Raw genomic sequence first — 25,773 nt, 5'->3', positions numbered from 1 at the left:
TTTTAAAAAAAAAGGTGGGAGGAAAAAAAAAAAGTACATGTTTTTTTTTTTTTTTTTTTTTTTTTTTTTTATAGATAGAAATCTGAAGTGTGGAGTGCTTTTGCTTTCAACCCACTTAGTCTGATTCTCCTAAAATGAATTGTGCAACATTTAGAAATCACCAGAGTATCCGTGCGTGTGTGATTTGATCTCAGTATAAATAAAGGTCCATCTCAGTAAATTAGAATAAATGTTCCAATGAGTTTGACTTGTCAAATTAAAAGTACCTTTTGAAACTTCATTAAGCTCACATGTTAAAATATTTATTGGCCTCATGTAATATTGTCTTAATCTTAAATGGCCTGTTTTCATTAGCCGAAAGTGGAAAATCATCATGATTAAGTGAAAGAAAGGATTCAAAACATCAAGTCTGTTTGTAATTAATTTACATAATGTGTTTCACTTTGTGAATTCAGTCGCTGGAATAAATATTCTAATTTCTAATTTATGCCCCCTCCCCACGGTGTTGCTTGTGGTGACGCTTTTCTTCAGCAGGGACAGGGAAGGAGGCCACAGTCGATGGGAAGTTAAATCATCTTGTCGCAGGACCACAACCCTAAACTTGTAGTAGGAGATACTATGGACCGGTTTAGATCGAAGCATTTTGTTGTGTCAGAGTGGCCCTCTAGTTCAGGCATCAGTTTAATTAAGGATTGATACTTGCCCTTCACGGGTGCTTTTGAACAATCTGACGGATGTTAAAGATATATTTCCTTGAAAATAATAGCTTCTCCCGCCTCTCTTTTTTTTATAAATAACGAGAAAAATGAGAGGTGAAATGACACAAACTGAGGTCGGCCTAGCATGTCCTTTAGAAAGTGTGAGCTACTTGGTACAAAATCAAGCATGAGACCAACAATGCATCACCAGTGTCTGTGTCTATCTTACAAACAAATGCCAGTGCATCTAACACACTGGTCACTGTTGATGTCAGCAGATCAACCGAAACTCTCTGTGGCTTTACAGTTTTACACAGAATTAATGTAACAGCAAGACCTCTGCAATCTTCAGGTGTACTTTCCCCCTGCCTTTTTGGTATTGGTTTTACACAAATGTCAGCTGTTTACAAGCATTTGCAAGTAAACATTTTGAGGGCCTGTTTTAAATGCACTGAAATAGTTGCTCTCAATTTTATTTTTGTACTCAGTTTCTACCTTGCAGATTAATTCTCTCAGTTCTTCATTGCATATACTTTGAATGATCGTTTTACAAAATGATCGTTTACAGCAACATAAACGAGGGTAAGAGAAAACTAACTGCAGTCTTTTCAGAACATTTGGCCTTCTTGATTTGAATTGTAGGGAAGTGAACGGTTGAGCACGGAGCTGCATGAAGAGAGTGAGAGATCAGTGATAACGAATAGGCTAAAAGACAAGTATAGATGTTGGCAAAATGTTAGGGATTAGTCGATGCCTATTTGTGCTTGATATAATTTAAGCCAAGAGTGTGAAGTAGCTACACTGCAGGAAAAGCTGCCTGCTCAGCCAAGCTGAAAATTTACCCTGCTTATAAATAACAGAAGATTCCGTAAAGATTGTCATTTTAATTTCAGTGCTTGTCTCGTTAGAAGAAAACAGGCCAGGTGAGAAGGTGAAGAGGTCAAAGGAATGCTTTACTTATTTAATTAGAGTGTATCGATGAGTTTGTGTTGTTTGGATTATTTTGTTTTGATCTATGACATCAGCAAGTACATTTTAAATGTACTTTTGAAGAGCAGCATTAAGCTATTATAACAGGATGCTGATCAAGCTGTCATCTGTGTTTGGTGAAAAACACTGAAAAACACTAAAACTCTTCCATGTTAACAATTCACTCCTCAGCTTTTTTCTAATTTTGTGGGATTGACAAGTTTGACTTTTTTCAGCCTGACAACCAAAATGTCCTACTTCTCGTCCAAGATTTCACCCATTTGAGATGCTTTATGGGATCCTATTTAAATGACCTTTATTCCATAATTACATTTAAATGCATTTCTAACAGGCTTTACTCAAACCTCAAATAGCTTGAGGTTTTGAAATGTTGGCTTCACTGGACTGGTAATAGAGTAATTAACAAGGTCATTCAAAATTTTTTCATATATTTTCTATCAATGCAGCAAGGTCTGATGACAAACTTTGAGCTTTACATGTCAGGGTGTACATCACAATAATTCTCTGCTCAGTGTCTTCCTTTCTTTGGTATGTGTGTGTATTGTAATTTCCTACTTCCATTACCCCAAATGTTAAAGTGATGATGATTTATAAGATAGCAAGTTGCAATGTTTTGCTGCTGTTTTGTGCCTGAGTTTGGAATATCTAACTTTGACAGTGACATGTCAATGTCTCTTCTGATGCACAGCATTACTGCGTCAGCAATTCACAGTTCCCCCCTTCTGCTTCAGTAGAATGCAGGTGGAGTTCTTCTCTTTTCAAGAAACAAGAAAAAAAGCCCAGAACCTTCTTCTTACGCACTTGGCATCATCTTGTACTGGACGAATGAGAATATACACCAACGACTTCTAGTTTTACAATGTAAAAAATGAAGGTGTAGTCTCGTCAATGACTACACCTAAATGGATTAAAAAAAAAGCAAAAATATGATACCCAGAAATAGTATTTAGTTTGAAAATAGCTTCGCTCCTCATGCGTATGAACTAATGAAAAGTCCATTCCCATGTTCACTTAGTCATTTTATTTCTGTGTACTCAGGTATTTGAAAAGCGTTCAGTATGCACACAGCTTGCAGTTAAGATGTGCCCTCTGTTCTCTTTAGAGGAACCTCACATTGAACTCAGGCTTGCAACATTGCTCTTTGGGTGTGTTTGTGGTTATGTGTGCTTTTATTCTGTTTTTATTCAGTTAAGAGAATCTAACAGAGATTGAATGACCTCTCTCCCCCTGACCTTTTGATTTTCTTTGCTTTCACCCTTGTACCACCATCCTATTTATTCCTGACTCCCTCACCACCTCACCTCTCATCCGATTTGGAACAAACAGAGATGATTAATAGAAACTTGAGGAAACATGGCAGAAGCATGTTATTGGCGGCGAGGTGACAAGTCCAAAGTGTGCACAACGCCCGTGTATGTATATATATGTGTGTGTGTGTGTGTGTGTGATAGTGATGTGCTCATGTTGCATACATGCATGCATGTGTGTTTTATGAAAGCAGTTTTGGGAAAAGGGTTGACCTCATAAGTTCACCAAGGGAACCCAAGAGACTTGTGCTGAGCCGCCCTCTTTTCTTATTGGACCCTGCTGCTCTTCCTAGAAGTCTGAGAGCTTGTCATTGGCCTAAAGAGTTAGGGAAATGAGGGATAAATGTCCCGCCCTGGCAGGGCTTTCGCAGACAATTTCAAAGGATTAACATGAGGTGAAATGTCAGAGTCAAATAGCTCTTTGGGGTTAATTTAGTTTGGTTCTTCCACTCATGACACAACAGACTTTGAAAGAAGAGACAATGCAGAAACAGAGAAAAAATGGTTTGATCGTCCTAATTGCCCTAATGGCGGTGCTTCAGCTGGAAGATTAAGAGAATAATTGTTTGAAGCATAAGTGAGGGGGAGACTGAATTATTCTAAAGAGACGAAGTAGACCAACGCAGAAACTGAGCAACATGTGAAGTAAGTGGGATATTCTACCCAGTCCAGATGAGCCTGCTGCTTGACAGCTTTCTGCCATGAATTCCTGCATTGTATAACTTGGCCTTCTGTGGTCTCTGGACACATGGAATTTAGACACACATGCACAGGCACACACACACGCACACACACACACATACACACACACACTTCAGCCTGAAAGTTTAATGTAAAGAATAAAGTTGTTGCCTAGTACCGAGAACTTTGATTCACTGTGAAAGTCTGAACATTCCTGCCAACATTTATTTTCAGTTGTTTATTGTGCCTGTTTTTTTTTTTTGTTTTTTTTTTTCACAGTTTGGATAAAACCTTTTTTTTTTTTTTTTTTTTTTTTGAATGACTTAGAATTGTATTGCTTATTAAATCATGTAAAAGATGTCCAATGAGCAGGAGAACATAAGATTAAGACGAAAGCTTGTAGTGTCAGCAAGCATCCGAGTTGGGAAAAACACATGTAGAGGCATAAACTCAACATTCAGGGTAGCTGGCTGCCCAGCAAACGTGCAGCACAGCTGTAAATAGCTAAGGGTGTGGACTGAAGGTTTGGCCTATATTTAGAGGTTGGACTTAACTTCTAGAAGTTGTCCACCACAACATTCTGAATGACCAGGGAGAGTTGTCTGATGTTTTACACTATCTAACAACTTTTGGGGGGGAAAAAATACTTGTTTTGTCAGAAAGAATAGCCTGGGGAGTTGACGACGTTTGCAACAAGTGTGTATTTCCCTGCAGATTTGTTTCTTTATTGCTGCATGATGGCAGTCAAAAGACACACAACCCCTTTTACACTAAAAGACAGCCTAATACAATGAAAACTTATTAAAATTAGTCTAAAAATATAGGCTTAGTTGTACTTGCAATGTGTCAACCTAGAAAAAGTAGAGTAAAAATGTCTTCTAATTTTTAATTGTCCTATTCTTAGCTTTGGTCCACTCAGACTGCAAACAATTAGACATTGCTAACTGCAATGTGTTTTGGTCATTTCAGCCTTGTGACCATTTTTTATCTTTGCAGTTTTACTCGTTTCAAAACGGACATTGGATGTTTTATTTATTTTATTTTATTATTTTTTACCAACTATAATTCCATTAATATTCACATGTTTTGTGCCTACATTTGACCAACTTTGAGTGTCAGTATTTTAAAAATAATATTCTCTGTCTATTACAGTCATTGTCTTGCTTTATTCAAGTGGTGTTGATTTATGACGAGCTCCAACTCTTTAAGTTGGATGGTCTTCTTGACATAACACTAATATCTAGCTCCATTACCAATATTGGGTGTAATATAAAAATATACAAAAATAAGATTAAATTGAACTGTACATTGGACAAAATTTTTTTTTTTTTTTTTTTTTTTGGAGATTTACCAACCAGACATTTCCTAACCTTGACCTTGAGATCTGAGTTGCTGATTTGGATTTGTAACTCTTTATTTTATTTCTTTCCTCTTTGAACTGCAGAAAACTTATTAGAGTCTATCGAGGAAATACAGGCAGAGTATGATCTACTGATATTATTTGTCTCCATACTTAATCAGGATTACTGAACAACTACATGATATATAATTGTGATACTACTGACACATTGAATGTTGTTAACATCCAGAAACTTTGAGCATTCACACAACACTGGAAGTCAACAGACTATTCTTTTACTAAAAGAATATTGATTTATAAATCACATTGATAATTTTTTCCAAGACTTGAAAATTGCTGTTCATTCCGATGCCTCGTCTAATCTGACTGGTCAAAATGTTTTGCAAAGAGGAATGGGCAAAAGTTTTAGTCTATACATTTTTGAAAACGTGCATGATCTCAGCTCTCCAAGGTGTGACCCCTGAAGGCTGAATATAAATGGACATCATACTTTTCAAGGAATTTGGGGATTTATTTTTTATGTATTTTTTAAACTTTTTATTATTTCCCTTCAACTTTGCAGCAATCAGCTGCTTTGAACATTGAAGTTTGTGTTTATTTTGACAAAATATTAAACATTAACTTTCCTGTTAAGATAAAAAAAACACACACACACACACACGCACACACAAGTTTAATTAGGACTTTCAAAAAACAGCATCATAGATTAGTATTTTAAATTCTGAACAAACAAAAGCCAATACTTTTACTCCTGTTGGGCTACACCAGCTAAAAATAAAATTAAAAAGGCAACCACAATTTTCACTCTCAGGGAAGCAGAAAACAGAGAGCAAGTGGGAGAAGGAAGGTTAGTTTCACATAGACGTGTCATCGTGATGTTTAACTGATATTTACAATCTCTGCGTTTGTCCCTCTCTCTCTTTCCAGCATCATGGCTGTCTTGCTCTCCTCCAACCTTTGTCTCATACTCCTGGTTTCTGCTTTGGATTGGCTGCCCACTCCTGCATCTGCATTTCTCATTGACTGGGACCGCACAACATCATCAGGTGAGTTACTGGTGTTTCAGCTTAGATACTCTGGAGGAAATGGTACGATGTCAGAACGAATTGTTCTTCAGTCAGTTCATCAGATTGTCAATGTGTGCTCTATCAAATATTAACAAATGAGATTCGATTTTGTGCTCAACGTGCTGTTGACACCTGCTATCAAACCTTATGTCAGACATCAGTTGCAGAATGATGTGTTTGCTTGGATGCATGTGGAAAGGTTCACTGTTGAGCAAACGTTGCACTTTCCCGACTTGTTGGTAATCAATAGTGCTAGGGTAAACATATCGTTGGAGCTGTGCTGTCAAAGTCCAGGGACAGAGCAATGCACAATGTTCAGCCAACTAATCTGGTTGTCACTGGATCATTTAAAATAATTAGGTTAAAGAATGCTTGGGCTGGCTGGAGATGGGGACCAGATTTTATGTACTTTTCCACTTTCCATCTTTAAAGCCACAAAACTGTTAAAATAAGAATTTGTAAATGAATGGTGAACCGTGTTTTATGGATTTTTAAAAATGAAGGTGCGACATGAACAGAAAAAGTGCAGTGGGTCTGTGGAGAGACTCTTGTTGAAATACCTTTACATATACTTTGATGACCTTCGAATAATGTTTAGTTATTGTTTCCAGACTATCTGCATTTGCATTCTTTAGCTAAAGGCCATGTTTTCAAAAGGTTTCAAATGATCTTATATTGCAAGGATATCAGTCAGGAGAATGGTTCAAAGTATTCCACAGCATTACCTGCATACCACGGGACAGTGAAGACAGTTACCAATATTTGCAGAATAATAAGGACAAACGTCACATAATGTCCAATGGACCTTTTTTCCAAAATCATTGAAAAAGCAGGAACTGATCGGCACTGGAGGGACTTCCAACAAGGATGTTTTGTCATCTGCATGTGACTGAATATGAAAGCAAGTTCTCAGACTCTGAGTTGTCCTCAATGTCTGATAAATTTGAAAAACCTTTGCAAGGCTCACTTCACAAATATTGCCACATCAAGATGTGGGATGATGACAGATTTCCACCAAAGAAGACTGAAAGGTGAAACTTAATCCAAAAGTACTTCGTTGTATAACGAAGTACTTATATAAGATGTTAAAAATAAAAATAACATCTTTATTTTTCAGTTAAATTTTACTGTATAAATATTACATTACATGTGGAAATCATGATTGAAAGGATGTACCATTATCTCATTTTGTTGACATTACCAACTGCTATCTGCCCCTGGCAGCTAAAGCAGCTTCTGTTGAAATTGGGTAAAATACTAGAACTTTGGCAGCACTTGTTTATTTAAGCTCCACCTCTGCCAGGACAGCAATTCTCACAGCCAAACAGTGGCAACTGCAAAATATAAATCTGTTCTAGGGTGTCTGTATTACTTTCTCGTATGGAAATGGAGTTGGCAGCTGTTTCTGACTCGTTATATATGAAGCGTACTTGTTCAAGAAGGATTACCAACCAGTTTCTCTCCTAACCTGTATCATTCAAGAACCTGGTCCGTGGGTGTCATTTACATGATTTGCTCATATTACTACTTAAAAACACAGCCTTTAAATCTTCCTTTTAAACTAAAATCTGGAAAATCCGTTTACAAGTAAAATCTAATCTTTTTCTTAATGAGTAGATTTCAAAAAAGTAACAGAGTTTTCTCTGTTTGCCTCAGAAATAATGTGAGGCTTTTTAGTTATTTTATGTGTTAGATTCATTCTGCCAAAGACAAACATAGAGCTTTGTCTTACACTGAAGGATCAGCATTTCCTTTGAGTAAATAGCATCGACAGCATTTAGCAGCTAAACAAAAGTTGTTCTTTGAACGGGCATTCAGAGAAGTCGGGGAGAATATCATTAGGCGACATCTGATCATTGTTTTTATTGATTTGTGCTCATCACGTGTAAATGATTTCTCATTTTGCTGCTGAAACATCTGTCTGGTGTTCCCTTTTGGAAGGAGCACACAAATGTCAAGAGAAAGCATTCCCTTGTGGGAAGCTACGGCATCCCACAAGGGTTGTTAATGTTATTAATAGGCTAGTGCTGTTGGCAACACAGTGCAATTTAGTTCTTGTGTTTTTTTTTTACGTTAAGCTATTACAATATTGTGTTTTGTAGTAGTATTTTTTGGTTTGTATAGAAGATCATAAAAAAAACATCTAAATCTATTTGTGTTGGTGGACGCAAACAGGTCTTTTTTTTTTGTGATTTGGTCATATTTTTCATGGCAGCGTCTGACAAAAAAAAACAACCCTTTACGAATACACTTCTTTGTGTACTTTGGGTTTAGTGAAAAACAGCTGCAGACATGCCACTGGAATCCAGTGGAGATAGCCAGAGCACATTTAGTCTTCTTCTGCACTCTATAATTCAGCTCCTGAGTGGGGCACCCTTTCATAAGTGTGTTTTTATCATTATTACAATTTGCTGACAGATACAGTTCACTTTTCTCAAATAGTTCCCAGCAGGGGTAAAAAACAACAACAAAAAAGACTTCAATGTGTTGGTCTTCCTGCAGATTTTGCAGCTGTTTCCCGTTCCAAAGGGTTCCTGAATTACAGGTTGTTACAGTAGATCAGCATAGACCAAGTGAAACACTGTAGAGAGGAATATAATTTTACAGCTACCCTATTAGTGTTTATGTTAAATGGCTTGTGTTAGGTAAGGCGTAACATATTTCAACAGTGATTAAGAGTATAACAATTTAAATAATTACATCAGTTGATGTTGTTTATTTCTACTGCCACCTGGTCTATAAAAAGAAACACACACACAAAAAAAACCGCCCAAAAATTAAAAATTAGTCAATAGCTTATGTATTTTCCACACACATAGTACTATTTCACAGCACAGTCAAGCAACTATGTTAGCTTCAGCAACATATTGCTGTATATCAAAGGTAGCTTAACATTCTCTAAAACAAACTGCTGATGGCTTGACCGGCCCACCTCCTTCCAAATTGTTTCCAGAGAGGACTGCAGTAATGCAGTCCTGGTCTTCCTCAACAACCGTTAAAACATTTGTAAACACAAAGCAGCCGGCGATAGCAAGAACAAACACAGACAGCCTACATCTTTTTCAAACTACCAGAACAGCATCCTATACTGACATTCAGGTTCGCTGTCTCCTTCTCTCTCTGTCTCTCTCTGTCTCTCTCTCTCTCTCTCTCTCTCTCTCTCTCTTTCTCCACATATGTGCATGTCTGCATGAAACCTTTTTTTGTCTCACCTGTCAACCAAAATGGTTTTCTTGGGAATGTGCCTCTTGTCGTATCAGCCACAAAACAAGCAAAGAGTAGATATTTGGAGATGCTTCTATGCAGTTAAAGGTTTACCAGAGTAATTATAGGCAGTGTTCGTCTCTGTCTTCACAGCCTACTTTTTTTTTCCTTAGTGTGTCTTCCCTGATCTTTTCTTGTCTGAGTGTCTCAGGAGGATTCACAGACTGGTCCCACTGAGTGAGGCTGTGGTCTTGGCTACATTGGTGGTAATCAGTGGTTGCTGTGCAGAGGTTTTGGTTTGGTGTTTCTTGTTCGTTCACAAAAACCTTCCGTTACATCTGCTTCAAGAACGAGCCATGAGTGTGACGAACAAACACAGAGCTGGATGTCATGGCCAGGAAAACATATAATATATGAGAAAGTTTCAAATCAACAATCCAGTTTAGAAGATAATACTTATGGGGGAAGAAAACTAATTAAATAGAAATCATTAAAAGGTAATAAAATTTAGTTGATAAGCTAAACACAAGTTCTCTTAAGCAGTGTGGGACATTATGGATTACAAGTAAGCAATTAAATTTTGTCAAGTAGCAATTTATTAATGTACAACCATATTTTCAGCACTACTTGATTTGAGAGTGGCAGTATGTTAGAGTGCAACTTAAAGTTAAGTTAAAAATATAGCACATGGTTCTGCGACAGACTGGCGACCTGTCCAGGGTGAACCCCGCCTCTCGCTCTCTCTCGTTCGCTGGAGATGGGCACCAGCACCCCTCCTGACCCCACTAAGGGACAAGAGTGTACAGAAAATGGATGGTTGGATAGGATAAAAATATAGTTAAACTTACACTAATGGTTGCAATCTCTTGTCCATTTTGTGATGCTGCAAAAAGGGTGACGCTTGATGGGTCACATGTATTATCTGTCTTACTGAATTTTCATGACTTTGTTGTAATGTCTTTCCTAGTCTTTTGATACTTTCTTTCACTAACTGCTAATTTTATCTTTCTGACAAATTCAGCTTACAGCATGTTCAGAGAAAGTAATTTTTCAGTTTTTTTTCCCTTTTTCTCCATACACAGCTTATAAGAAGAAAAGACAAACATGCATATTTATTCAATTTTAAGATTTTTTTTACAATTGCACTTACCCTAATTAAGTGCAATTAATTAGTGCACTGTATTTTTAGTGGAATCTAAAAATAGGTATCAGTAACATAAGGAAGAAAACATTATACTGAGTTAAACAGAACCCGATTTATGGCACAACTCGGTGTGTATTCGTTTTTTAATTTCTTGGGATAACAAGTTGGGTCTCACAAAGTCATGTTGACTCATTTGTGACTCCTGGATCTCATGCTGAGTGCGAAGCCACAATCTTAAAAAGCTGAATTTTACACACTTCTTGTCACCATGTTAAAATATCTGAAGCCTAACTTATAATGACGAGAAATGGGATAGTAACTATATTGGTTTAGTGGTATTTAATGACTTTAGAGGAAATAAGAAGCATGATTATTTCCAGCTAGTATATTTCTTGAGCCTTTAAAAGCTTAAAAGGACACTGTAAAGGCAAACAGAGCAAAGTTTGCACTTGACTTCAAAGCTCGAAGCATTGTTGGAAATCATCGAGGATCAATGGCGGCAACAGCTTGTTATCCGGTGGTCCTGTTTCATTGCTGGTAAGAAAGGCAGGATGCATTCACCGAATTAAACAATGGCACTTTGAAATTCTTTACCTGTTTTTGTTTTGAAGGTGTATATTCAGCATGAGGCAGTGTGCAAATGTTGGCAGTTATTTATATCCCCTGTTGACATACATTTATTATATCATGTTCCCTTCTGTCACCTTTATCCCCCTTTACTCTGGCCTTCTTCAAAGTTCTGGTAGATTATTATTTTTTATTATTTTTTTGCTACAAACACAGCTTCTGCTCCAAATGTAGTTTCCAGACGGCACTTTCTTCTTTCCTCTGAAGAAGAAATTAAATTCCTCTTTCGCTGACCTTCTCTTCTCTCTCCCAGCTGGCATATAGCTTGGTTTCCTCTGAGCTTATTGAATGTTCCTTTCTGAAGAAGAATGAAAAAAATGTGTGCACATAATGTAGCATTTTTCCCTGTTTGTTCTTTTGTAGCAAAACATGCATGTGTGCAGTGGTGCAATAACACAGCACTTGGCCTGTCCTTCCTCTCAAGCACTCTTAGCACAGCGCCATTCTGTGCTAGCAATTGTTCCATCTGGTTAGCTAAATTCTGATATTCATGCTCAGATTTAGAGGGCTGAAGTATGAAAACATCTGGCATGGATGATGTGGTGGCAGTGCAGATTCCAAATACCTCGCGTCTGAACCAGCCCCTGGCTCGTCTAGACCATTTAGGAAAATAACCACTGGGTGTGGAGCAATAAAACCTATAAGTACTTCAAGTAGTAGAATGTGAAAAATACTTAGCATTTGTTAGACATTGGCTTTTAACTTGTTATTCCATAATTTATTTTGGCTAACAGTCCATTAACCAGGCTTAGTTAGTTTTTCAGTGTGGTACAAACTGTTGAAGAGAAAGGAAACACATTAATTGCCTTGTTGCTGAAGATGTGATATATACATAAATAAAAATAAATTGATTAAATGGCTCTGGTCAGATCAGACCAGGTTAGTCTTTCAGCCACAAAGCAAACATAAACATACATCCAGAACCACAAAAGAATGGTTAAGAACAAAGCTTGTTTCTGCTGGAATACTCTAAACCCACATCTGACTCTAATGGAGAATTAGCACTAAGATGCTTTCTGTACAGTTTCACTGAGCTTGATCTATGTTGTAAAGATTAGACAAAAATGTCTCCAGACGTGTAAAGCTAGTAGAAACACCATGGTTCTGCAAAGTCTCGATTCATTTATCATTTCTTACTTTAGTTGATGTTGGGAATATATGTTCAGTATTTGTGCACAAACATTTTCATATCAAGATGTTTATGAGTGATAATATTTTTTTGCAAACCTTTAATTGAACAAAGCTGATAATACATATTGGGCAGCACATATTATTCTACTGATGGAAGGACTCTGTTAAGAGTAGTGCACACTCAATCCCTTCTCTCTAAACCTTACTACAGTGTTTAGGACCCAATGTCTAAACCACAAAAGTTCAAGATTTTGCCATATTATCGAGCCCAGTGTACTCTCTGCAGATACTCCAGTGATAAAGTGAGTTTGTGTCTCAGTTTAGAAGACAAACTGAGTAACTAAAAGCAGATGAAGTTAGAATTAAGTAAGGAGCAAAGCTTAGAGAGAATCTGCCACCTCTAACTGCTCTTCTCTTATACATTAAAGTGCAACCATTGCAATAAATAATTATGTCCAAATTAGTTATTGGTGAAGATTTGTAAATATTAAGCAGTCTGCCATCATGTAAGCGTCTTCTAAATATCTTAGCTTTAAGGCTTGTGAAAAATGTCAAGGAACAACAAATCTGCTCTCTGCTTTCTTTTGTTTTGCAGTTTTGTTTTATGGCTTCAGTTTTCATCTATGATCAATCTTTATTACCTTATTGGCTTAACTACATCGTCTTAACCACATTTGTTATTCATGTGAACCTTTTTGAGTAACTTACAAAAATACCAACTTAAAGTACAGTTTTAAATTCAGTGCAACATAAAAACATTTCTTGCATAACAACATAGAAATGCAGTTTTAGATCCGTTAAAATGAAAATTGAGAACAAATTAGTTTCTTGGATTTTATTCCAGACCATCAATAATTCTGTTTTAGTGTTACAGTGTATGTTGCACAATGACAAATTTATTCTCTTTTGCAATCTCATGCTTTCTTACATTTGGCTATCATTGTGCACACATTGTCAATCTGACCTTTGCCCTCCATCTCTTCCCATATCTTCCAACTTCAGCTTAATTCTGCAAAAGAGGTGGAAATGTGAGTATTCCAACATGTCATAGGCCCATTAAGTCCCTCGTTACAGGTAAATATTATAAAGTAGGGTATGGGTGAAGTAGGATAAGTCCATTCACATTTCCCCATCTTTTTAGTATTGTTTTCGAAATAGTACTGGGACTGGAAGCCCAATTTTGGCTTTTTACTGTATTTTTAAGCCTTAATGGCTGTGGCCTGCATCATTTTCAGTGGATGGTTTCCTAGCTCCTCTACATGACCTGGTGATGGGTGGAGGAGAGGCTGAGAGCTGTTTATCAGTCTGTGCAGCCTGCGAAGCCTTCAATAACAGGCAGAAACATATGGACAGAGAGGATGGGGGGGCTGCACACACATACACACACTTCTGCACAAAATTAGCTGTCTTCCCTCAGTTGAGGGCTTTCAGCTGTGGATCATTTTAATGGCAACTAGCAAGAACAGACAGAATTTAGCTGTCCATTACCTAAGCTCACAAATAGTCCTACATTTTGCTGGTCAAAGGTGAATAAACCCAAGCTAAAAGAAGTAAAAAAAAAAAAAGAATGAAAATAAAAAACTTCAACATTTACATGAAAATGAATTAACAGCCTGAAGAAACAGCATAATAAGCAGGTTGAAAAATGAGAAGAGGGGGTTTGGAAATTAGACTCATATTATTGAAAGTTATTCCATGTGTTGTTACATAACCTTTTATCTCTGGTATGTTTCAGATTTTACTGACATCCAGCTGACATGAAAAAAAAATTAAACAGGGTCCTAAAGCCTCACTTCACTAGTTCACCCGTACAGTCTTGGTTGTTTTTAAAGGATATGTGTCTTCTTTTACAGCTTTTTCTTTTCTTGTACCTCAAAATATTTTAAATAATTTCCGTGATCAAAATCAAGAAAAAAAAAAGAGAGAAAAAAGAGAGCACAAAGAAATTATAGTGCGAACATGCTTCGGGTGACAAAAATTCACAGCAAATGCTACTAAGAGCATAAGTCATCCACACAAGAGATCTTAAAGAGGACTATTATGAAGGCTGGTAAAAACCAGCCCTTTGTTCTACGCTTTGCTTCGTACAAAGAGTCTGGACTCCTGGCTATAACGATTGCTTCCTCGGGATGTGGACTCTGTTGAAGTTTTAAATTTAAAAAAATAAATAAATAAATGCATTTTTTTTTCCTTTTTCCATGCCACCAATCACAAAAAATCCCTTTAAGATACCCCCAGTAGACATTGTTGATGCACCCACTAATTGACATACTTCCTGTTTATAGAAGGTGTGACTCAAAAAGTTATTTTTGTTTCTGAAAGATGTGCAATAACATTTTTGTGTTTCATACTTTTAAGATTTGTTAGTTTTCTGACTCCAAAACAGGATGACGGATGCAGTACAATAAATCTTTGGAAGCTAATTTACTAAAGGGGTTCAAAAGAGAGGCATTGGAAATTAGATTGAGGCTTTATTTTGTATGTTTTTCCAGGTGTTTTTTGCATAACGTTTTAACTCTGGCAAACTGCACACTGTATGGACACACTGCTGACTTAAAAAATGAAAACAGATTCTCAAAGCATAACTACACCGTTTGGCCTCTGCACTCAAGCTAACTTATACAAAGTTTTGTTTACCTTCACTTATTTCCTCCATGGACAAACAGTTAAGAGTGGTGTAACACAAAATAATGTAGGCCTTTCTTGAAGTATTTAAACCTAATATCATATTCTGTATATGTTAACATGCTTATTACTCTATCTGAACCATTTCTGTTGAAAAGACCTCATTTGCACACATTCTCTGTAAAAGGTGTTTTCTTGATAGCAGCTGGAATTTGCAGGGACGAGGGAGGAAAGTACGATTCGGAAAATCATTTGGAACCACGTGAAAAAACATGACGTGAAGGAAAACGGGGAATGAGTATGAATTTTGAAGTTACTCTGACATTGGACTACAAGTGGTAAAAGTAGTAAAGCGCTGATTTTTATTAGTGAGGAGTGTCTTTGTTGTAAAGCCCGAGGATTAAAGTGTTTGTGTGTTTATATTTACTGTGCAAACACATGGCTGGTACCCAATTTAGCATCTTCTTGTGTTTTATGTTGAAAAGCTTTGAAAACGTGGAGAAAGTTCTGCAGAAGTCTGTCTTTCTTTAATTTCTTGCTAATGTTCCAATTTTACTTGTGATTTATAATTCTGCGCAGAGTTAGCAGAAGGAGCATAGACTGAGTAGAGCAGAAATCGATGATACACTCAGCGGATTATTTATGGCTGCACCAAGGCCTGAAACTCCCAGCTGGATGAGAAACCGGCTCTCTGGCAGGAGTGGGTAGAAGATTGTTGATGGTGAGTGATGAGGTGCCAAGGGAGAGATGAAAGAGGCTGAGTAAAGACCTCAAGGTCTGTGTGGACGGATCAAGGGCTGGTGACTGAAATTTGATCCTACTCGCACATCAGCAGTTTGTATTCCTATACATCCACGTTTGGAGGGTAGACTTACCCTCTGTGTTCTGCTCGTTCCACCTACCGTTTGCCTCATCACACCTTTCATCAGGTGCTGGTTGGCTTTCCTCAGTCGCTGAAAACAATACGCTGATGTCCAAATGCCAGCATGTCAAAAGAAAGTCACTGTCACATTAGATACTACATGCAAAGAAGCATTCTGATTTGATGCTTCTTATGTAGGATTGAACATGGTATTTTTTTTTCCTCGTGTTTTGAACAGCTGCTGACTGGTATTGGATAATAGCTTTGAGTATTGGGAACTTTACAAAAATGTCAAACTCAATATTGATACTAGAAAAAAATATTCATTACTCAATGCCATTTTCTATAGTGTAGCAACATTTTTGGAGGCACAGGGCTTTTTCTACTTAAGAGCTAATATGATTAGTTACAATATCGCAATATTTAATACACTTATTAGGGAAAAACCAATAGATGATAGGGGGAAAAATCGTCCTTCTTTTGAAAACTAAATTAATTTAAGTGTGTCACTTCCCTGTTTGAGAAATCTGTAACAATTTACTTCAGGAAATCTTGTATCATTAGTTGTGTCATTACTTTATTATGATAGGCTTGTCTTTTATAATAAATAAAAGCCTCTGTGTACTTCCATTTTCCTGTCAATTTGATTTTGTTAAAGCTTCACTTATAAGATGACAAATAAAGCATCATTCTATATTAAAATAAATTGGGCTTCAGATCAAACATGGATCTGGCGCTTCCAAAACATTTCTTTACTGTGTGAACAAAGGTATATCAAGGTGCACATTTCTTTACTTCTGGTAGTTTTTCATAAAATGTATGTTTTTATTTATGGCTAAATCTCTACTGTAGCAGGGTAGTTGATATGAGTTCCTACATTTTTCTGCTCCAGTTGTCAACTTCAGTCTGGCTCCACTAATTTACCTTTGCTAATATTTGCCTCTTTCTTTAGGCTTTATTTAGTTGTATAGCCTCCAATGCCTATGCAACTAAAAGAATTGCATAGGCAATTTCTTCCAAACTGGCTACAACCAGCACCATGTATAGTGACTCTTTGGAAAGTCTTGCATAATTTAGGTTCCAGCAACATTTAATTTCATTGTGGGATTTCTGAACCATTTTTTTTTTTTAATGAATAAACCACCAACCTTCCTGACACTGGGTTTTTCCTCACTGATTTTGCAGCTACCCTTGGACCTCACTTCACAGACTGCATCTCAAGGGACCAGGAGACTTTCCGCTGCTGGTGGAGTCCAGGCAGCCTCCAAAACCTGTCCTCTCCTGGAGCACTGAGAGTATTTTACCTAAAGAAAGAGTGAGTGCAGCTTTAACACTGATTTATGTGCGCATGTCGTAAAACTTTACTTTACAGCTACCCTTTCTTCTTTTATCTTCATTTTCTCTTGTTCAGTTCCCCCACCAGTGCATGGAAGGAATGTCCCGAGTACATCCATGAAAACAGAGAGTGCTTCTTTGATGCCAACCATACATCTGTTTGGATCCCCTACTGTGTTCAGCTTCGTGGCCAAAACGTCACCTATTTCAATGAAGACGACTGCTTCACAGTGGAAAATATAGGTTTGTAGTCAGTCTGTCTTCACAAGTATTTTTTGTTTGTTTGTTTGTTTGTCTTTGTTACAAACAAACCATTAGGAAAATCATCTCCAGAGCTGAAGTGGACATTTTTGTTGATGACAAAAACTGTAATCAGGATTGTTTTGGGTTTTTTTTTTTGAGGCAAGCTATTGAGGGACTTCAAACTGCCTTTGTCATATCATTTAAATTCAGTATTTCTATCCTAGAAGGAGAACTTATACGTTACAGAAATGGATGTGGGCATTTAGCTTCCTTACAAGCTTTTTTTAATGCACGGCATATACTAATAAAACTCAAGCCCATGCCAGACCTTTTTTATATAAATAAGGCTTTTGGTAATGTAGGACTATGGAATATTGTAACAAATGTATGAACTACAAGTACTGTTGACTGTGGTGACATTATTTTTTAGGGGTTCAACATCTTATTTAAAAGTGTCACTTTAAGAACATCACTTATTTTCATATTGACTTCTGACTTTATTTTCTTTTACATGTTGATGTCCAACTTTATATCTGAACTGATGAAATTTGAACTTTCTGGAAAAATATGTTTTCAAAGCCATTTATCTCCCACCTTACATTGTTTTGGCAAGAGAAAACTGACCACATATGTAAAGAAAGTGTGTAACATTTAATCTTTAACACATACCAACATAGTGAGATCTCAACGTCTCTGTAAGGACTTATGTACATCTTCTTTTCAAAAAGACTTTATGTTTGACAAGCATTTTACAGTGATCCCAGATTTCTCTAAGAAATGTGTTTTTTTTTATATTGTTGATACTTCAAATTGTGCTAAATTTTCTGTAATTCAGCTTTTAAGAAGGAATTTCGAAACTGGTCTTCATAAAAGGCTTTATTCATCACCACAGAATTTACTGGAACCTTCGTTAGTCTGAAAGTCCATGGGCCAAAAAAAAAAAAAAAAAAAAAAAAAAAGCCTTTGCTGCTGGCTGAAGCAAACATTAGATAAACTGACTGTCTGCCAGACAGCGAAGATAAAGACCGGGACAAGCACCCTGTGATTCATGGGAACTTGACAGACAAATTAAAAGCAGTGGTCAAATGTTTTATCCAACCGAAAGGCCAAAAATTAAAAACTAAACCTAAAATATTTCTTTTCAGTAAAGCATGCCAAACAAATGTGGATGCATGAAGAATATCCTCCTCTACACACTTTCTTATAAATGTACATATTTTGCAAGTTAATTTTTTTACCATTGTCAGCGTTTCTGTTAATACCACTAAAATACCTCTTTGTAAAAATGCTGCGCTTTTCGCTGCATTTGTTTCCTAAAACCTCCTACTACTGGAAGGTATATTGGTTTTGTTAATTTGACAGATCTCAAAATATCAGCACAGTGCAAAAGTCATGTTCTAATGCCGTAAACATTCCTGCACAGCAGTATTTTAGAGCGCAAACAAGAGAGTGCAGTGAAATCCAAAGATGTAAACAGCTGCATGTTTTTTCTCGTGTTCACGTCTAAACTTTTGCTCCTTCCCCCTGCCCTTACAGTGCGTCCTGACCCGCCCGTGTCTTTAAACTGGACCCTGCTGAACATAAGCCCCTCTGGCCTCAATTACGATGTCTTAGTCAGCTGGAAGCCCCCGCCCTCTGCAGACGTTGGCGTGGGCTGGATGCGCATTGAGTATGAAATCCAGTACAGAGAGAGGAACGCCACCAACTGGGAAGCAGTATGTTTTTTTTTCGTCAAACTTTCTTTCTGACTACACAAAACACCCGAGAGATTGCACAAATGAAAGCACTTACACATAAGTTTGAAAGTAAACTCTTGGTAGGTTGTAGAGACACCGTGTTTTGTTTCCTTTCCACCCTCTGGACTCCCTCCTGAACTCTTGTGGCTGAAATGCACCGTAGCTTTGTTGGCAAGCCCGCTGCAGCAGGAGCAGGACCCTCGGCGAAAACAAACTCTCTGAAGGAAAAGAGAAGGGAGGGATCTGTGGGTCAGAGGGCATGGGACCTTGTATAGGCTTGTTTATCATTGCCTGGCCACCCGGTTTGACAAATGCAAACTTCAAAATAGCAACAGATGGCTCTGTTATGCCAACTTGTCTTCGATCATATTTATGTGAAAGGCCTGGGCAGCCATGCCACCTTTGAAAAGGTCATAGTTACGGGTACCAAAAATAAGTAAGGACCTCTTGGCACATTGTGCTGTTTCAAGTTAGCCACTGTGTTTATTTTCTCCCTGCATGTGCCAGGACATTTGTCTGCTCTGTTAAAATGTGCTAAAGAGTTCTGTGAAATTTTCATTTTCAGCTGGAGAAGCAGCCGCACACCCAGCAGACGATCTACGGCCTGCAAATAGGAAAAGAGTACGAAGTGCACATCCGCTCCAGGATGCAGGCCTTTGTGAAGTTTGGAGAGTTCAGCGACTCCATCTTCATTGAAGTTACGGAAATTCCCAGCAAAGGTGTGGGAGCCTTTCTTCTTTAATTAATGCATACCTGCCTTATTACTTAAGTTATTAAATTCGCAAAAATAAAATACAAGGAATTTAATCAGAAATGATGCTACATTTTGTTTTCAGATTACACTGTCCCACTCACTTTGGTTCTCATTTTTGGGGTCGTGGGGGTCCTGACTGTCATCATGCTGATAGTCATTTCTCAGCAGCAAAGGTAAGAACCTGTCCTCATTCATTTAAAAAAATAAAATAAAATTCATCAAAGTGGATTTCTTAAAAAAAAACTCACCAAAAACAGATGAGAGTGAAAAACACTTTGTAAACGGTTTGTGTTAATCTTGAAAACCATGTATTGGTTTTGATTCAAAGGCTTTTATCCCATTTAAAATATAGCAAAGAAATACTTTTACAAAACACTCTATAAATATTGCCTCCAAACACAGTGGCCTCCAAACACAGTGGCCATAGAAACACAGTGGCCTCCAAACACAGTGGCCATAGAAATTTACAAGCAAATCCTCCAATCAAAAACTTACTCTAGAAATTTTAATCTGCTATGAAATTTGAAGGCTGGTGATGTTCAGCTAAGAAAAGACTAAAAAAACGTTTTCTTGTAGGTTTAAATCATGAACTGCACTCACCAATCCAAATAAAAAAAAGTCACCCTTTGTTTTAAGATGCTCCTGTCAATATTATTAACCTTATCACGTTCTTCTGTCATTTCAGAATAATGATGATTCTCTTGCCGCCTGTTCCTGCACCCAAAATCAAAGGCATTGATTCAGAATTGTTGAAGGTATTGCATGCATTCTTGTGTTTTCCTTTTTTTTTTTTTACTCTTTCAGTTTAATTTAAGTCTGTTAAAAGGTGCTGCATAATTTTCTCTTTGTTGTTACTTTGATAAAAATCGACTTATGCATAAATACAAAGAAAGTCAAAGTAGGTAAATAGGATAAGCTTTGTAATAAATGATATACTATGGTGTGGTATATCATGAGATGCTACAGAGCAAATCCGCCTTCTAACAAAAGAAAAAAATATATGGGAATATCATGAATTGTATATGAATGATATGCAACACTGAGCCTATATGCCGGCTGTAATATTCTAAAGTGAAAAAGGTTGCTTCAAAGCTGCAGCATGTAAATAATCTAAAACATATCTTTTCTGCATATTTGGTAAAATTTTCATTATGTCATGGCAGGATACAAATCATGTAAAAGTGTCATACTACATCTTGAACAGCTCTTGTCAATATTTTATATCTTTTGTAGAAGGGGAAACTGGAGGAGTTGAATTTTATCCTGAATGGTGGGGGTGTGGACGGCCTGCCAGCCTATGCAACAGATTTCTACCAAGAAGAGCCATGGGTGGAGTTCATTGAGGTGGATGAAGAGGATGCGGAAGGTGGAGACAAGGAAGACAACTATAATTCAGACACTCAGAGGCTCCTTGGTCTCCCACACAGGAATATAGAGGGTTTCAGCGCCATTAGGTAATTTAAAAACTTTCATGTGAATGGATTGTTTTCATGCTAACTGGTATCACAGATTTGAAGTTATTCCCTTATTGTTTTTACCTTGGGTTTCTCATCTAGCCACCCTGACGATGACTCAGGCCGGGCCAGCTGTTACGACACAGATCTGCCGGAACATGACACTCAGAGACTCATGGCGTCCCTGCTGCCGGGCCAACCTGAGGACAACGAAACCTGCCTGGACGCCCCAGCTTCAGAGACGGGTGAAAAACCCCTCATCCAAACTCAAATCGGGGGACCACAGACTTGGGTCAACACAGACTTATATGCCCAGGTCAGCAATGTTATGCCATCTGGGGGGGTTGTGCTGTCCCCTGGCCAGCAACCTAAAATCCAGGAGAACACCTCAGGTTCAGAGCGGGAAACACAGAAAGGAGGAAAGCAAAATGAAGATGTTGAGGGCATCAAGGAGCAGAAGAGAAATGAGCCCCAGTTTCAGCTGTTTGTAGTGGTTCCAGAGGGAGGCGGCTACACCGCCGAGAACAACACCCAGCAGACCAGCACTCCTCCCAGCACTTCGGTGCCTGGGGCAGGGTACCAAACCATACAGCCTCAGCCAATGGAGACCAAACCTGCAGCCACGGGAGACGCCAACGAGTCCCCGTATATTCTCCCTGAGCCTTCCCAGCCTCAGCTCTTTACCCCTGTTGCAGACTACACAGTGGTGCAGGAGTTGGACACGCATCGCAGTCTGCTCCTTAACCCGCCTCCCAGCCAATCTCCCTCTTTGTGCCAGCCACAGCATCCCCTCAAAGTCCCAATGCCTGTTGGGTACGTCACCCCCGACCTGCTGGGGAATCTCACACCATGAGCGGACAGGACCGTCAGACCTTAACTACAGGTACAGGCTTATTGGACAGGACGTCAATATGAAGTCGCCCGACCTGATTCCCGATGACAACCAAAAAAAAAACTTAAAAACCTGCAGGACACTGGATGAATGAGTGTGTGAATTAACCAGATGATACAAAAGGGAGATATACAGGTACATCTCAACAAATTAAAATCTAATTGAAAACTTTTTTTTTTCAGCAATTCTATTTAAGAAGTAAATGTAAAAAAAAAATAATAGTTTGATTTGACACAGAATGATACTGATCAAGCATTTGTTTCTGTCAATTTTGATGATTATGTCTTGCAGCTACTGAAAGTCAAAAATTTGGTTTCCCTGAAAATGTTAGCATTCTATAATTTCATTATTTATTGGCCTGATGTAATCATTTTTTTACAACCTAAACTTTGAATTGTCATTGCCTTTAATCATCAAACTTGAAAAACAAATGCAATATATATATATATATATATATATATATATATATATATATATATATATATATATATATATATGTGTGTGTGTGTATCTTTGTGTGTAATAAATGTACATAATATATGAATTACACTTAAATTGAATTGCTGAAACAAATTAACTTCTTAACAATATAGTAATTTATTGAGATGTACTAAAAACTATACCCTTACATTAGTCCCCACTTAATCAGACTCTTAATTTTTGGCCGAAACACACAGAGGGTAATAACGTCACAAGAACATCATAAGCAGAATGCAAAGTTTGGATCAATGCATGATTGTAGTAAGTGAAAAAATATCCATATATACAGTATGTGTGGAAAATTGCCTTAGATTGCCTTACAGTCTTAATATTGAATGTGAAGTCAGTATATAAATGAGGAGAAGAGAATGAGACAGTAGCCATGTTTTTAACTACACAGTAATTCGATTTTGACAGTACTTGTTTTTTTAGGTTTAATGCCTATCACATTTACTATATTCCAAAGTTTCCTATTTCACCATGTCATACTGATAGTACTTCACAAGAGATATATTTTTATACAAAACACAAAACGTTTGAGCAAAGCAATGCAGATTTGAATCTCTGTCTTTGTTTCTTAAAAAGAAAAAAAAGTTTTATCTTTTCTAGTCATTGGTTTTAGCTGCACCAAATGTCAACAATAAAACCAAAGTTAGGTTGACCACTAGGGGTTTCTTAAGGGTCACTAAGGTTCCAATCAGGAATGCAGGGAAGTACTTGCAAAAACAAATGCAGATCATTTATATGAAAGGGAAACTAAAATACTTGACTTAATAATTCCAAGATTAATTTCAATTGATTTTGTTGGACTTGTTACTTTTAACAAAAAAAACAAAGAAAAAAAAAAACAATGTAATGAAACAATATGTTCACATCAACACAGAACTTTAATCACTGACTGTAGTAAGTAAGGGTTTATTTACTCAGATTTTCCTTACATTTGGGAACCAACCTTTTGCCCATGTAGAGCCCCTCTTCCCACTGCACCAGGCCAATAGCAGGAGAGTAACATCACATTAGTAGATTGAGCTTGAGAGTACCTCAGCTGTTTTCTCCATGCCCCAAAAGTCCCATGTAACTGTTGCTAAGATGTCATGAAGAAAGTGCACAGGTTTGTACCATATAACAATAGATTTTTTTTTTTTGGTTGTTGTTTTTTTTACAATAGGTCTCCCAGCTATAGAGTAGTGCACACCAAGTTAGAATGTGGGACAAAATAGCACACACTGCTATTTCATGGGACATTTTCTGTAGATAATACTGTTGTGTACTTTAACCTGATGATATAAAGAACCACACAGAGAGTTTTATCACTTCAGCCTTTGCAAAGGGGGAGAGTCCCAGTGGTGCCTCAGGACAACTCCAACTTGTCCCCCTGCAGCAGCCTGGTTTTATTGAAAGCGGGATGGGGCGTCGGTCATAAACCAAAAACTTAAAGATAAGGAGTAGAGGGGTCTCTCTGAACTAGCTGAAACCGGTTTCCTCCAAGAACAGCATGATCCACCTCACCTTGTTTCCAGCTTAGAGTAGAGAGACAAACTTATTCATGAGATAACTATTTGCAAAACTCTGACAAATGCGATCACGCTGCAGACAAGCTGATGAAAGTACTCTGCTTTAATACAAAGTATTTTCCTCATCCACAGCAAGTCTGAATCTGATGATGGTGGTGCAGAAACCTCTCCCGTATTCCTAAATTAGGAAGTTTGCTATCAAATGTTGTTCAGATTTGATCCCTACAGCAGCAGCAAAGTGGCTGAATATGAATAGGAGTGAGGTAGCATGACTGTAGGGTCCTGCTTGACTTCAACCTGAAATATTATTGTGTGGTAACCTGACAATATTCAAACATTATTTGATATCCTGGTTTTCAGAGGGCAGTCTTCTGCTAATGGAAGGCAAAAGGTGGTTCAACATGTGTCACAGAACCAGCAGCAGCAGCCCCAAGTTGCTTGACGGTACATTGTTTTGATTCATTAAACAAAAGTAAGGGGACATACGTGTTATGAAACTGTTGCATTTTAAGGTTTCTGAAGAGGAATTGTGTTCCACATTGTCACTGCAGGGACAGCAACTGGAATAAGTTGACTGTGAAAGTGTACCATAGATGTTACTAGCTTACACAGTACTTATCTGCCACGTTCACTATGTAACAACCTCTGCCTATTGTAGTATTATGGTTTGTTTAATTGCTATGGTACTATGCTAATGTGATTTAGATTTCTGCATATCAGTTAACAAAAGGTACCTCTGTTTGCTATGTGTAGATGAATTGGTTTATATCGTCTCTGTGCCAAGAAACGGTTAAAAATCGACACAGAGCATGCATGCATGTGAACATTCCCTATTATAAGATATTGTGCTTAATGTTTACATTTAAAAAAATAATAATTTTCATTTTTTTGTGCTGAAAATTATTTGACATTTTAGTACAATTTTTAAATTCAAAATACTTACCAGCATATTTTGAGCTTAGCATTCATAAAAAAAACAAGTTGTAGACACTCAACAAATTAGAATCTTGTTTGCTTATCTTCAGGCTTTTTGTAGATAAAACATTTAAGGCTGTGTTTATAAAGAATATTCTGCCTAATACAGCATCATTTTCTATTTGCTTTCACAAATAATGGTTAAAGTAGTAGTTCCCCCACTTTGAGACAATAAAGGTTATATCAGTTTCTGTTCTACTCCTAATGGGATTCTTGAAAAGAAATCAGGTGCCACTTATGTTTCATCCCAAGTCCCGACTTAATGATTCAACGACATGCTCATCGCAAGCATAACATGAGTACTTATGTAACATCTGTAATTTATTTTAGTGGTTGTCCGATCAACATTGCTTTGTGCCAAGACAAAAAAAACAAAAAACATCAGGACTGATGGCCTCAAAATGACAGATACATTTGAGCTAAATTATAGTAATAATATCCAAATTTATTAACCTGCACCTGGAACTTCACCATGAACAAAACTTTCCGAACAGTGCAAAACAAAAAAACAAAACAAAAAAAACACACAACCAGTCTATGATTTATGCTGCCTTCTTTCCTTTCTGGACATAAATATTCTGCATATATTGATCCATGTAGTTTTTTTTTTTTTTTTTTTTTTTTTTTTTTTTTTTTATTGGGTCTAAAAAAGGGGGTTTTAAAAGTGGTTTTTTTTACTTTTTTCCTTTTTTTT

The 25,773-nt window shown here is 37.3% G+C and overlaps 1 protein-coding gene across 1 annotated transcript in view; it reads left to right on the top strand.

Moving 5' to 3' along the window:
* Nucleotides 1-22,173, top strand: part of ghra (growth hormone receptor a) — a 27,961-nt gene extending 5,788 nt beyond the window's left edge. The window contains exons 2-10 of the mRNA XM_015024111.1: nucleotides 5,964-6,082; nucleotides 16,882-17,011; nucleotides 17,108-17,274; nucleotides 18,811-18,989; nucleotides 19,576-19,729; nucleotides 19,847-19,937; nucleotides 20,450-20,519; nucleotides 20,998-21,218; nucleotides 21,321-22,173. Coding sequence (XP_014879597.1) covers nucleotides 5,968-6,082; nucleotides 16,882-17,011; nucleotides 17,108-17,274; nucleotides 18,811-18,989; nucleotides 19,576-19,729; nucleotides 19,847-19,937; nucleotides 20,450-20,519; nucleotides 20,998-21,218; nucleotides 21,321-22,071 — 1,878 coding nt within the window. The 5' untranslated portion in view covers nucleotides 5,964-5,967 and the 3' untranslated portion in view covers nucleotides 22,072-22,173. The remainder of the gene's footprint in view (nucleotides 1-5,963; nucleotides 6,083-16,881; nucleotides 17,012-17,107; nucleotides 17,275-18,810; nucleotides 18,990-19,575; nucleotides 19,730-19,846; nucleotides 19,938-20,449; nucleotides 20,520-20,997; nucleotides 21,219-21,320) is intronic.
* The last annotated feature ends 3,600 nt before the right edge of the window (nucleotides 22,174-25,773 follow it).

The sequence above is a fragment of the Poecilia latipinna genome, unplaced genomic scaffold, assembly GCF_001443285.1.
Source record: "Poecilia latipinna isolate Pla-1442-1.1 unplaced genomic scaffold, P_latipinna-1.0 Scaffold91, whole genome shotgun sequence".
In the NCBI taxonomy this organism is placed as follows: Eukaryota; Metazoa; Chordata; class Actinopteri; order Cyprinodontiformes; family Poeciliidae; genus Poecilia; species Poecilia latipinna.
Note: the sequence above shows the minus strand (reverse complement) of the source record. Positions and strands in the feature narration are given on the sequence as shown.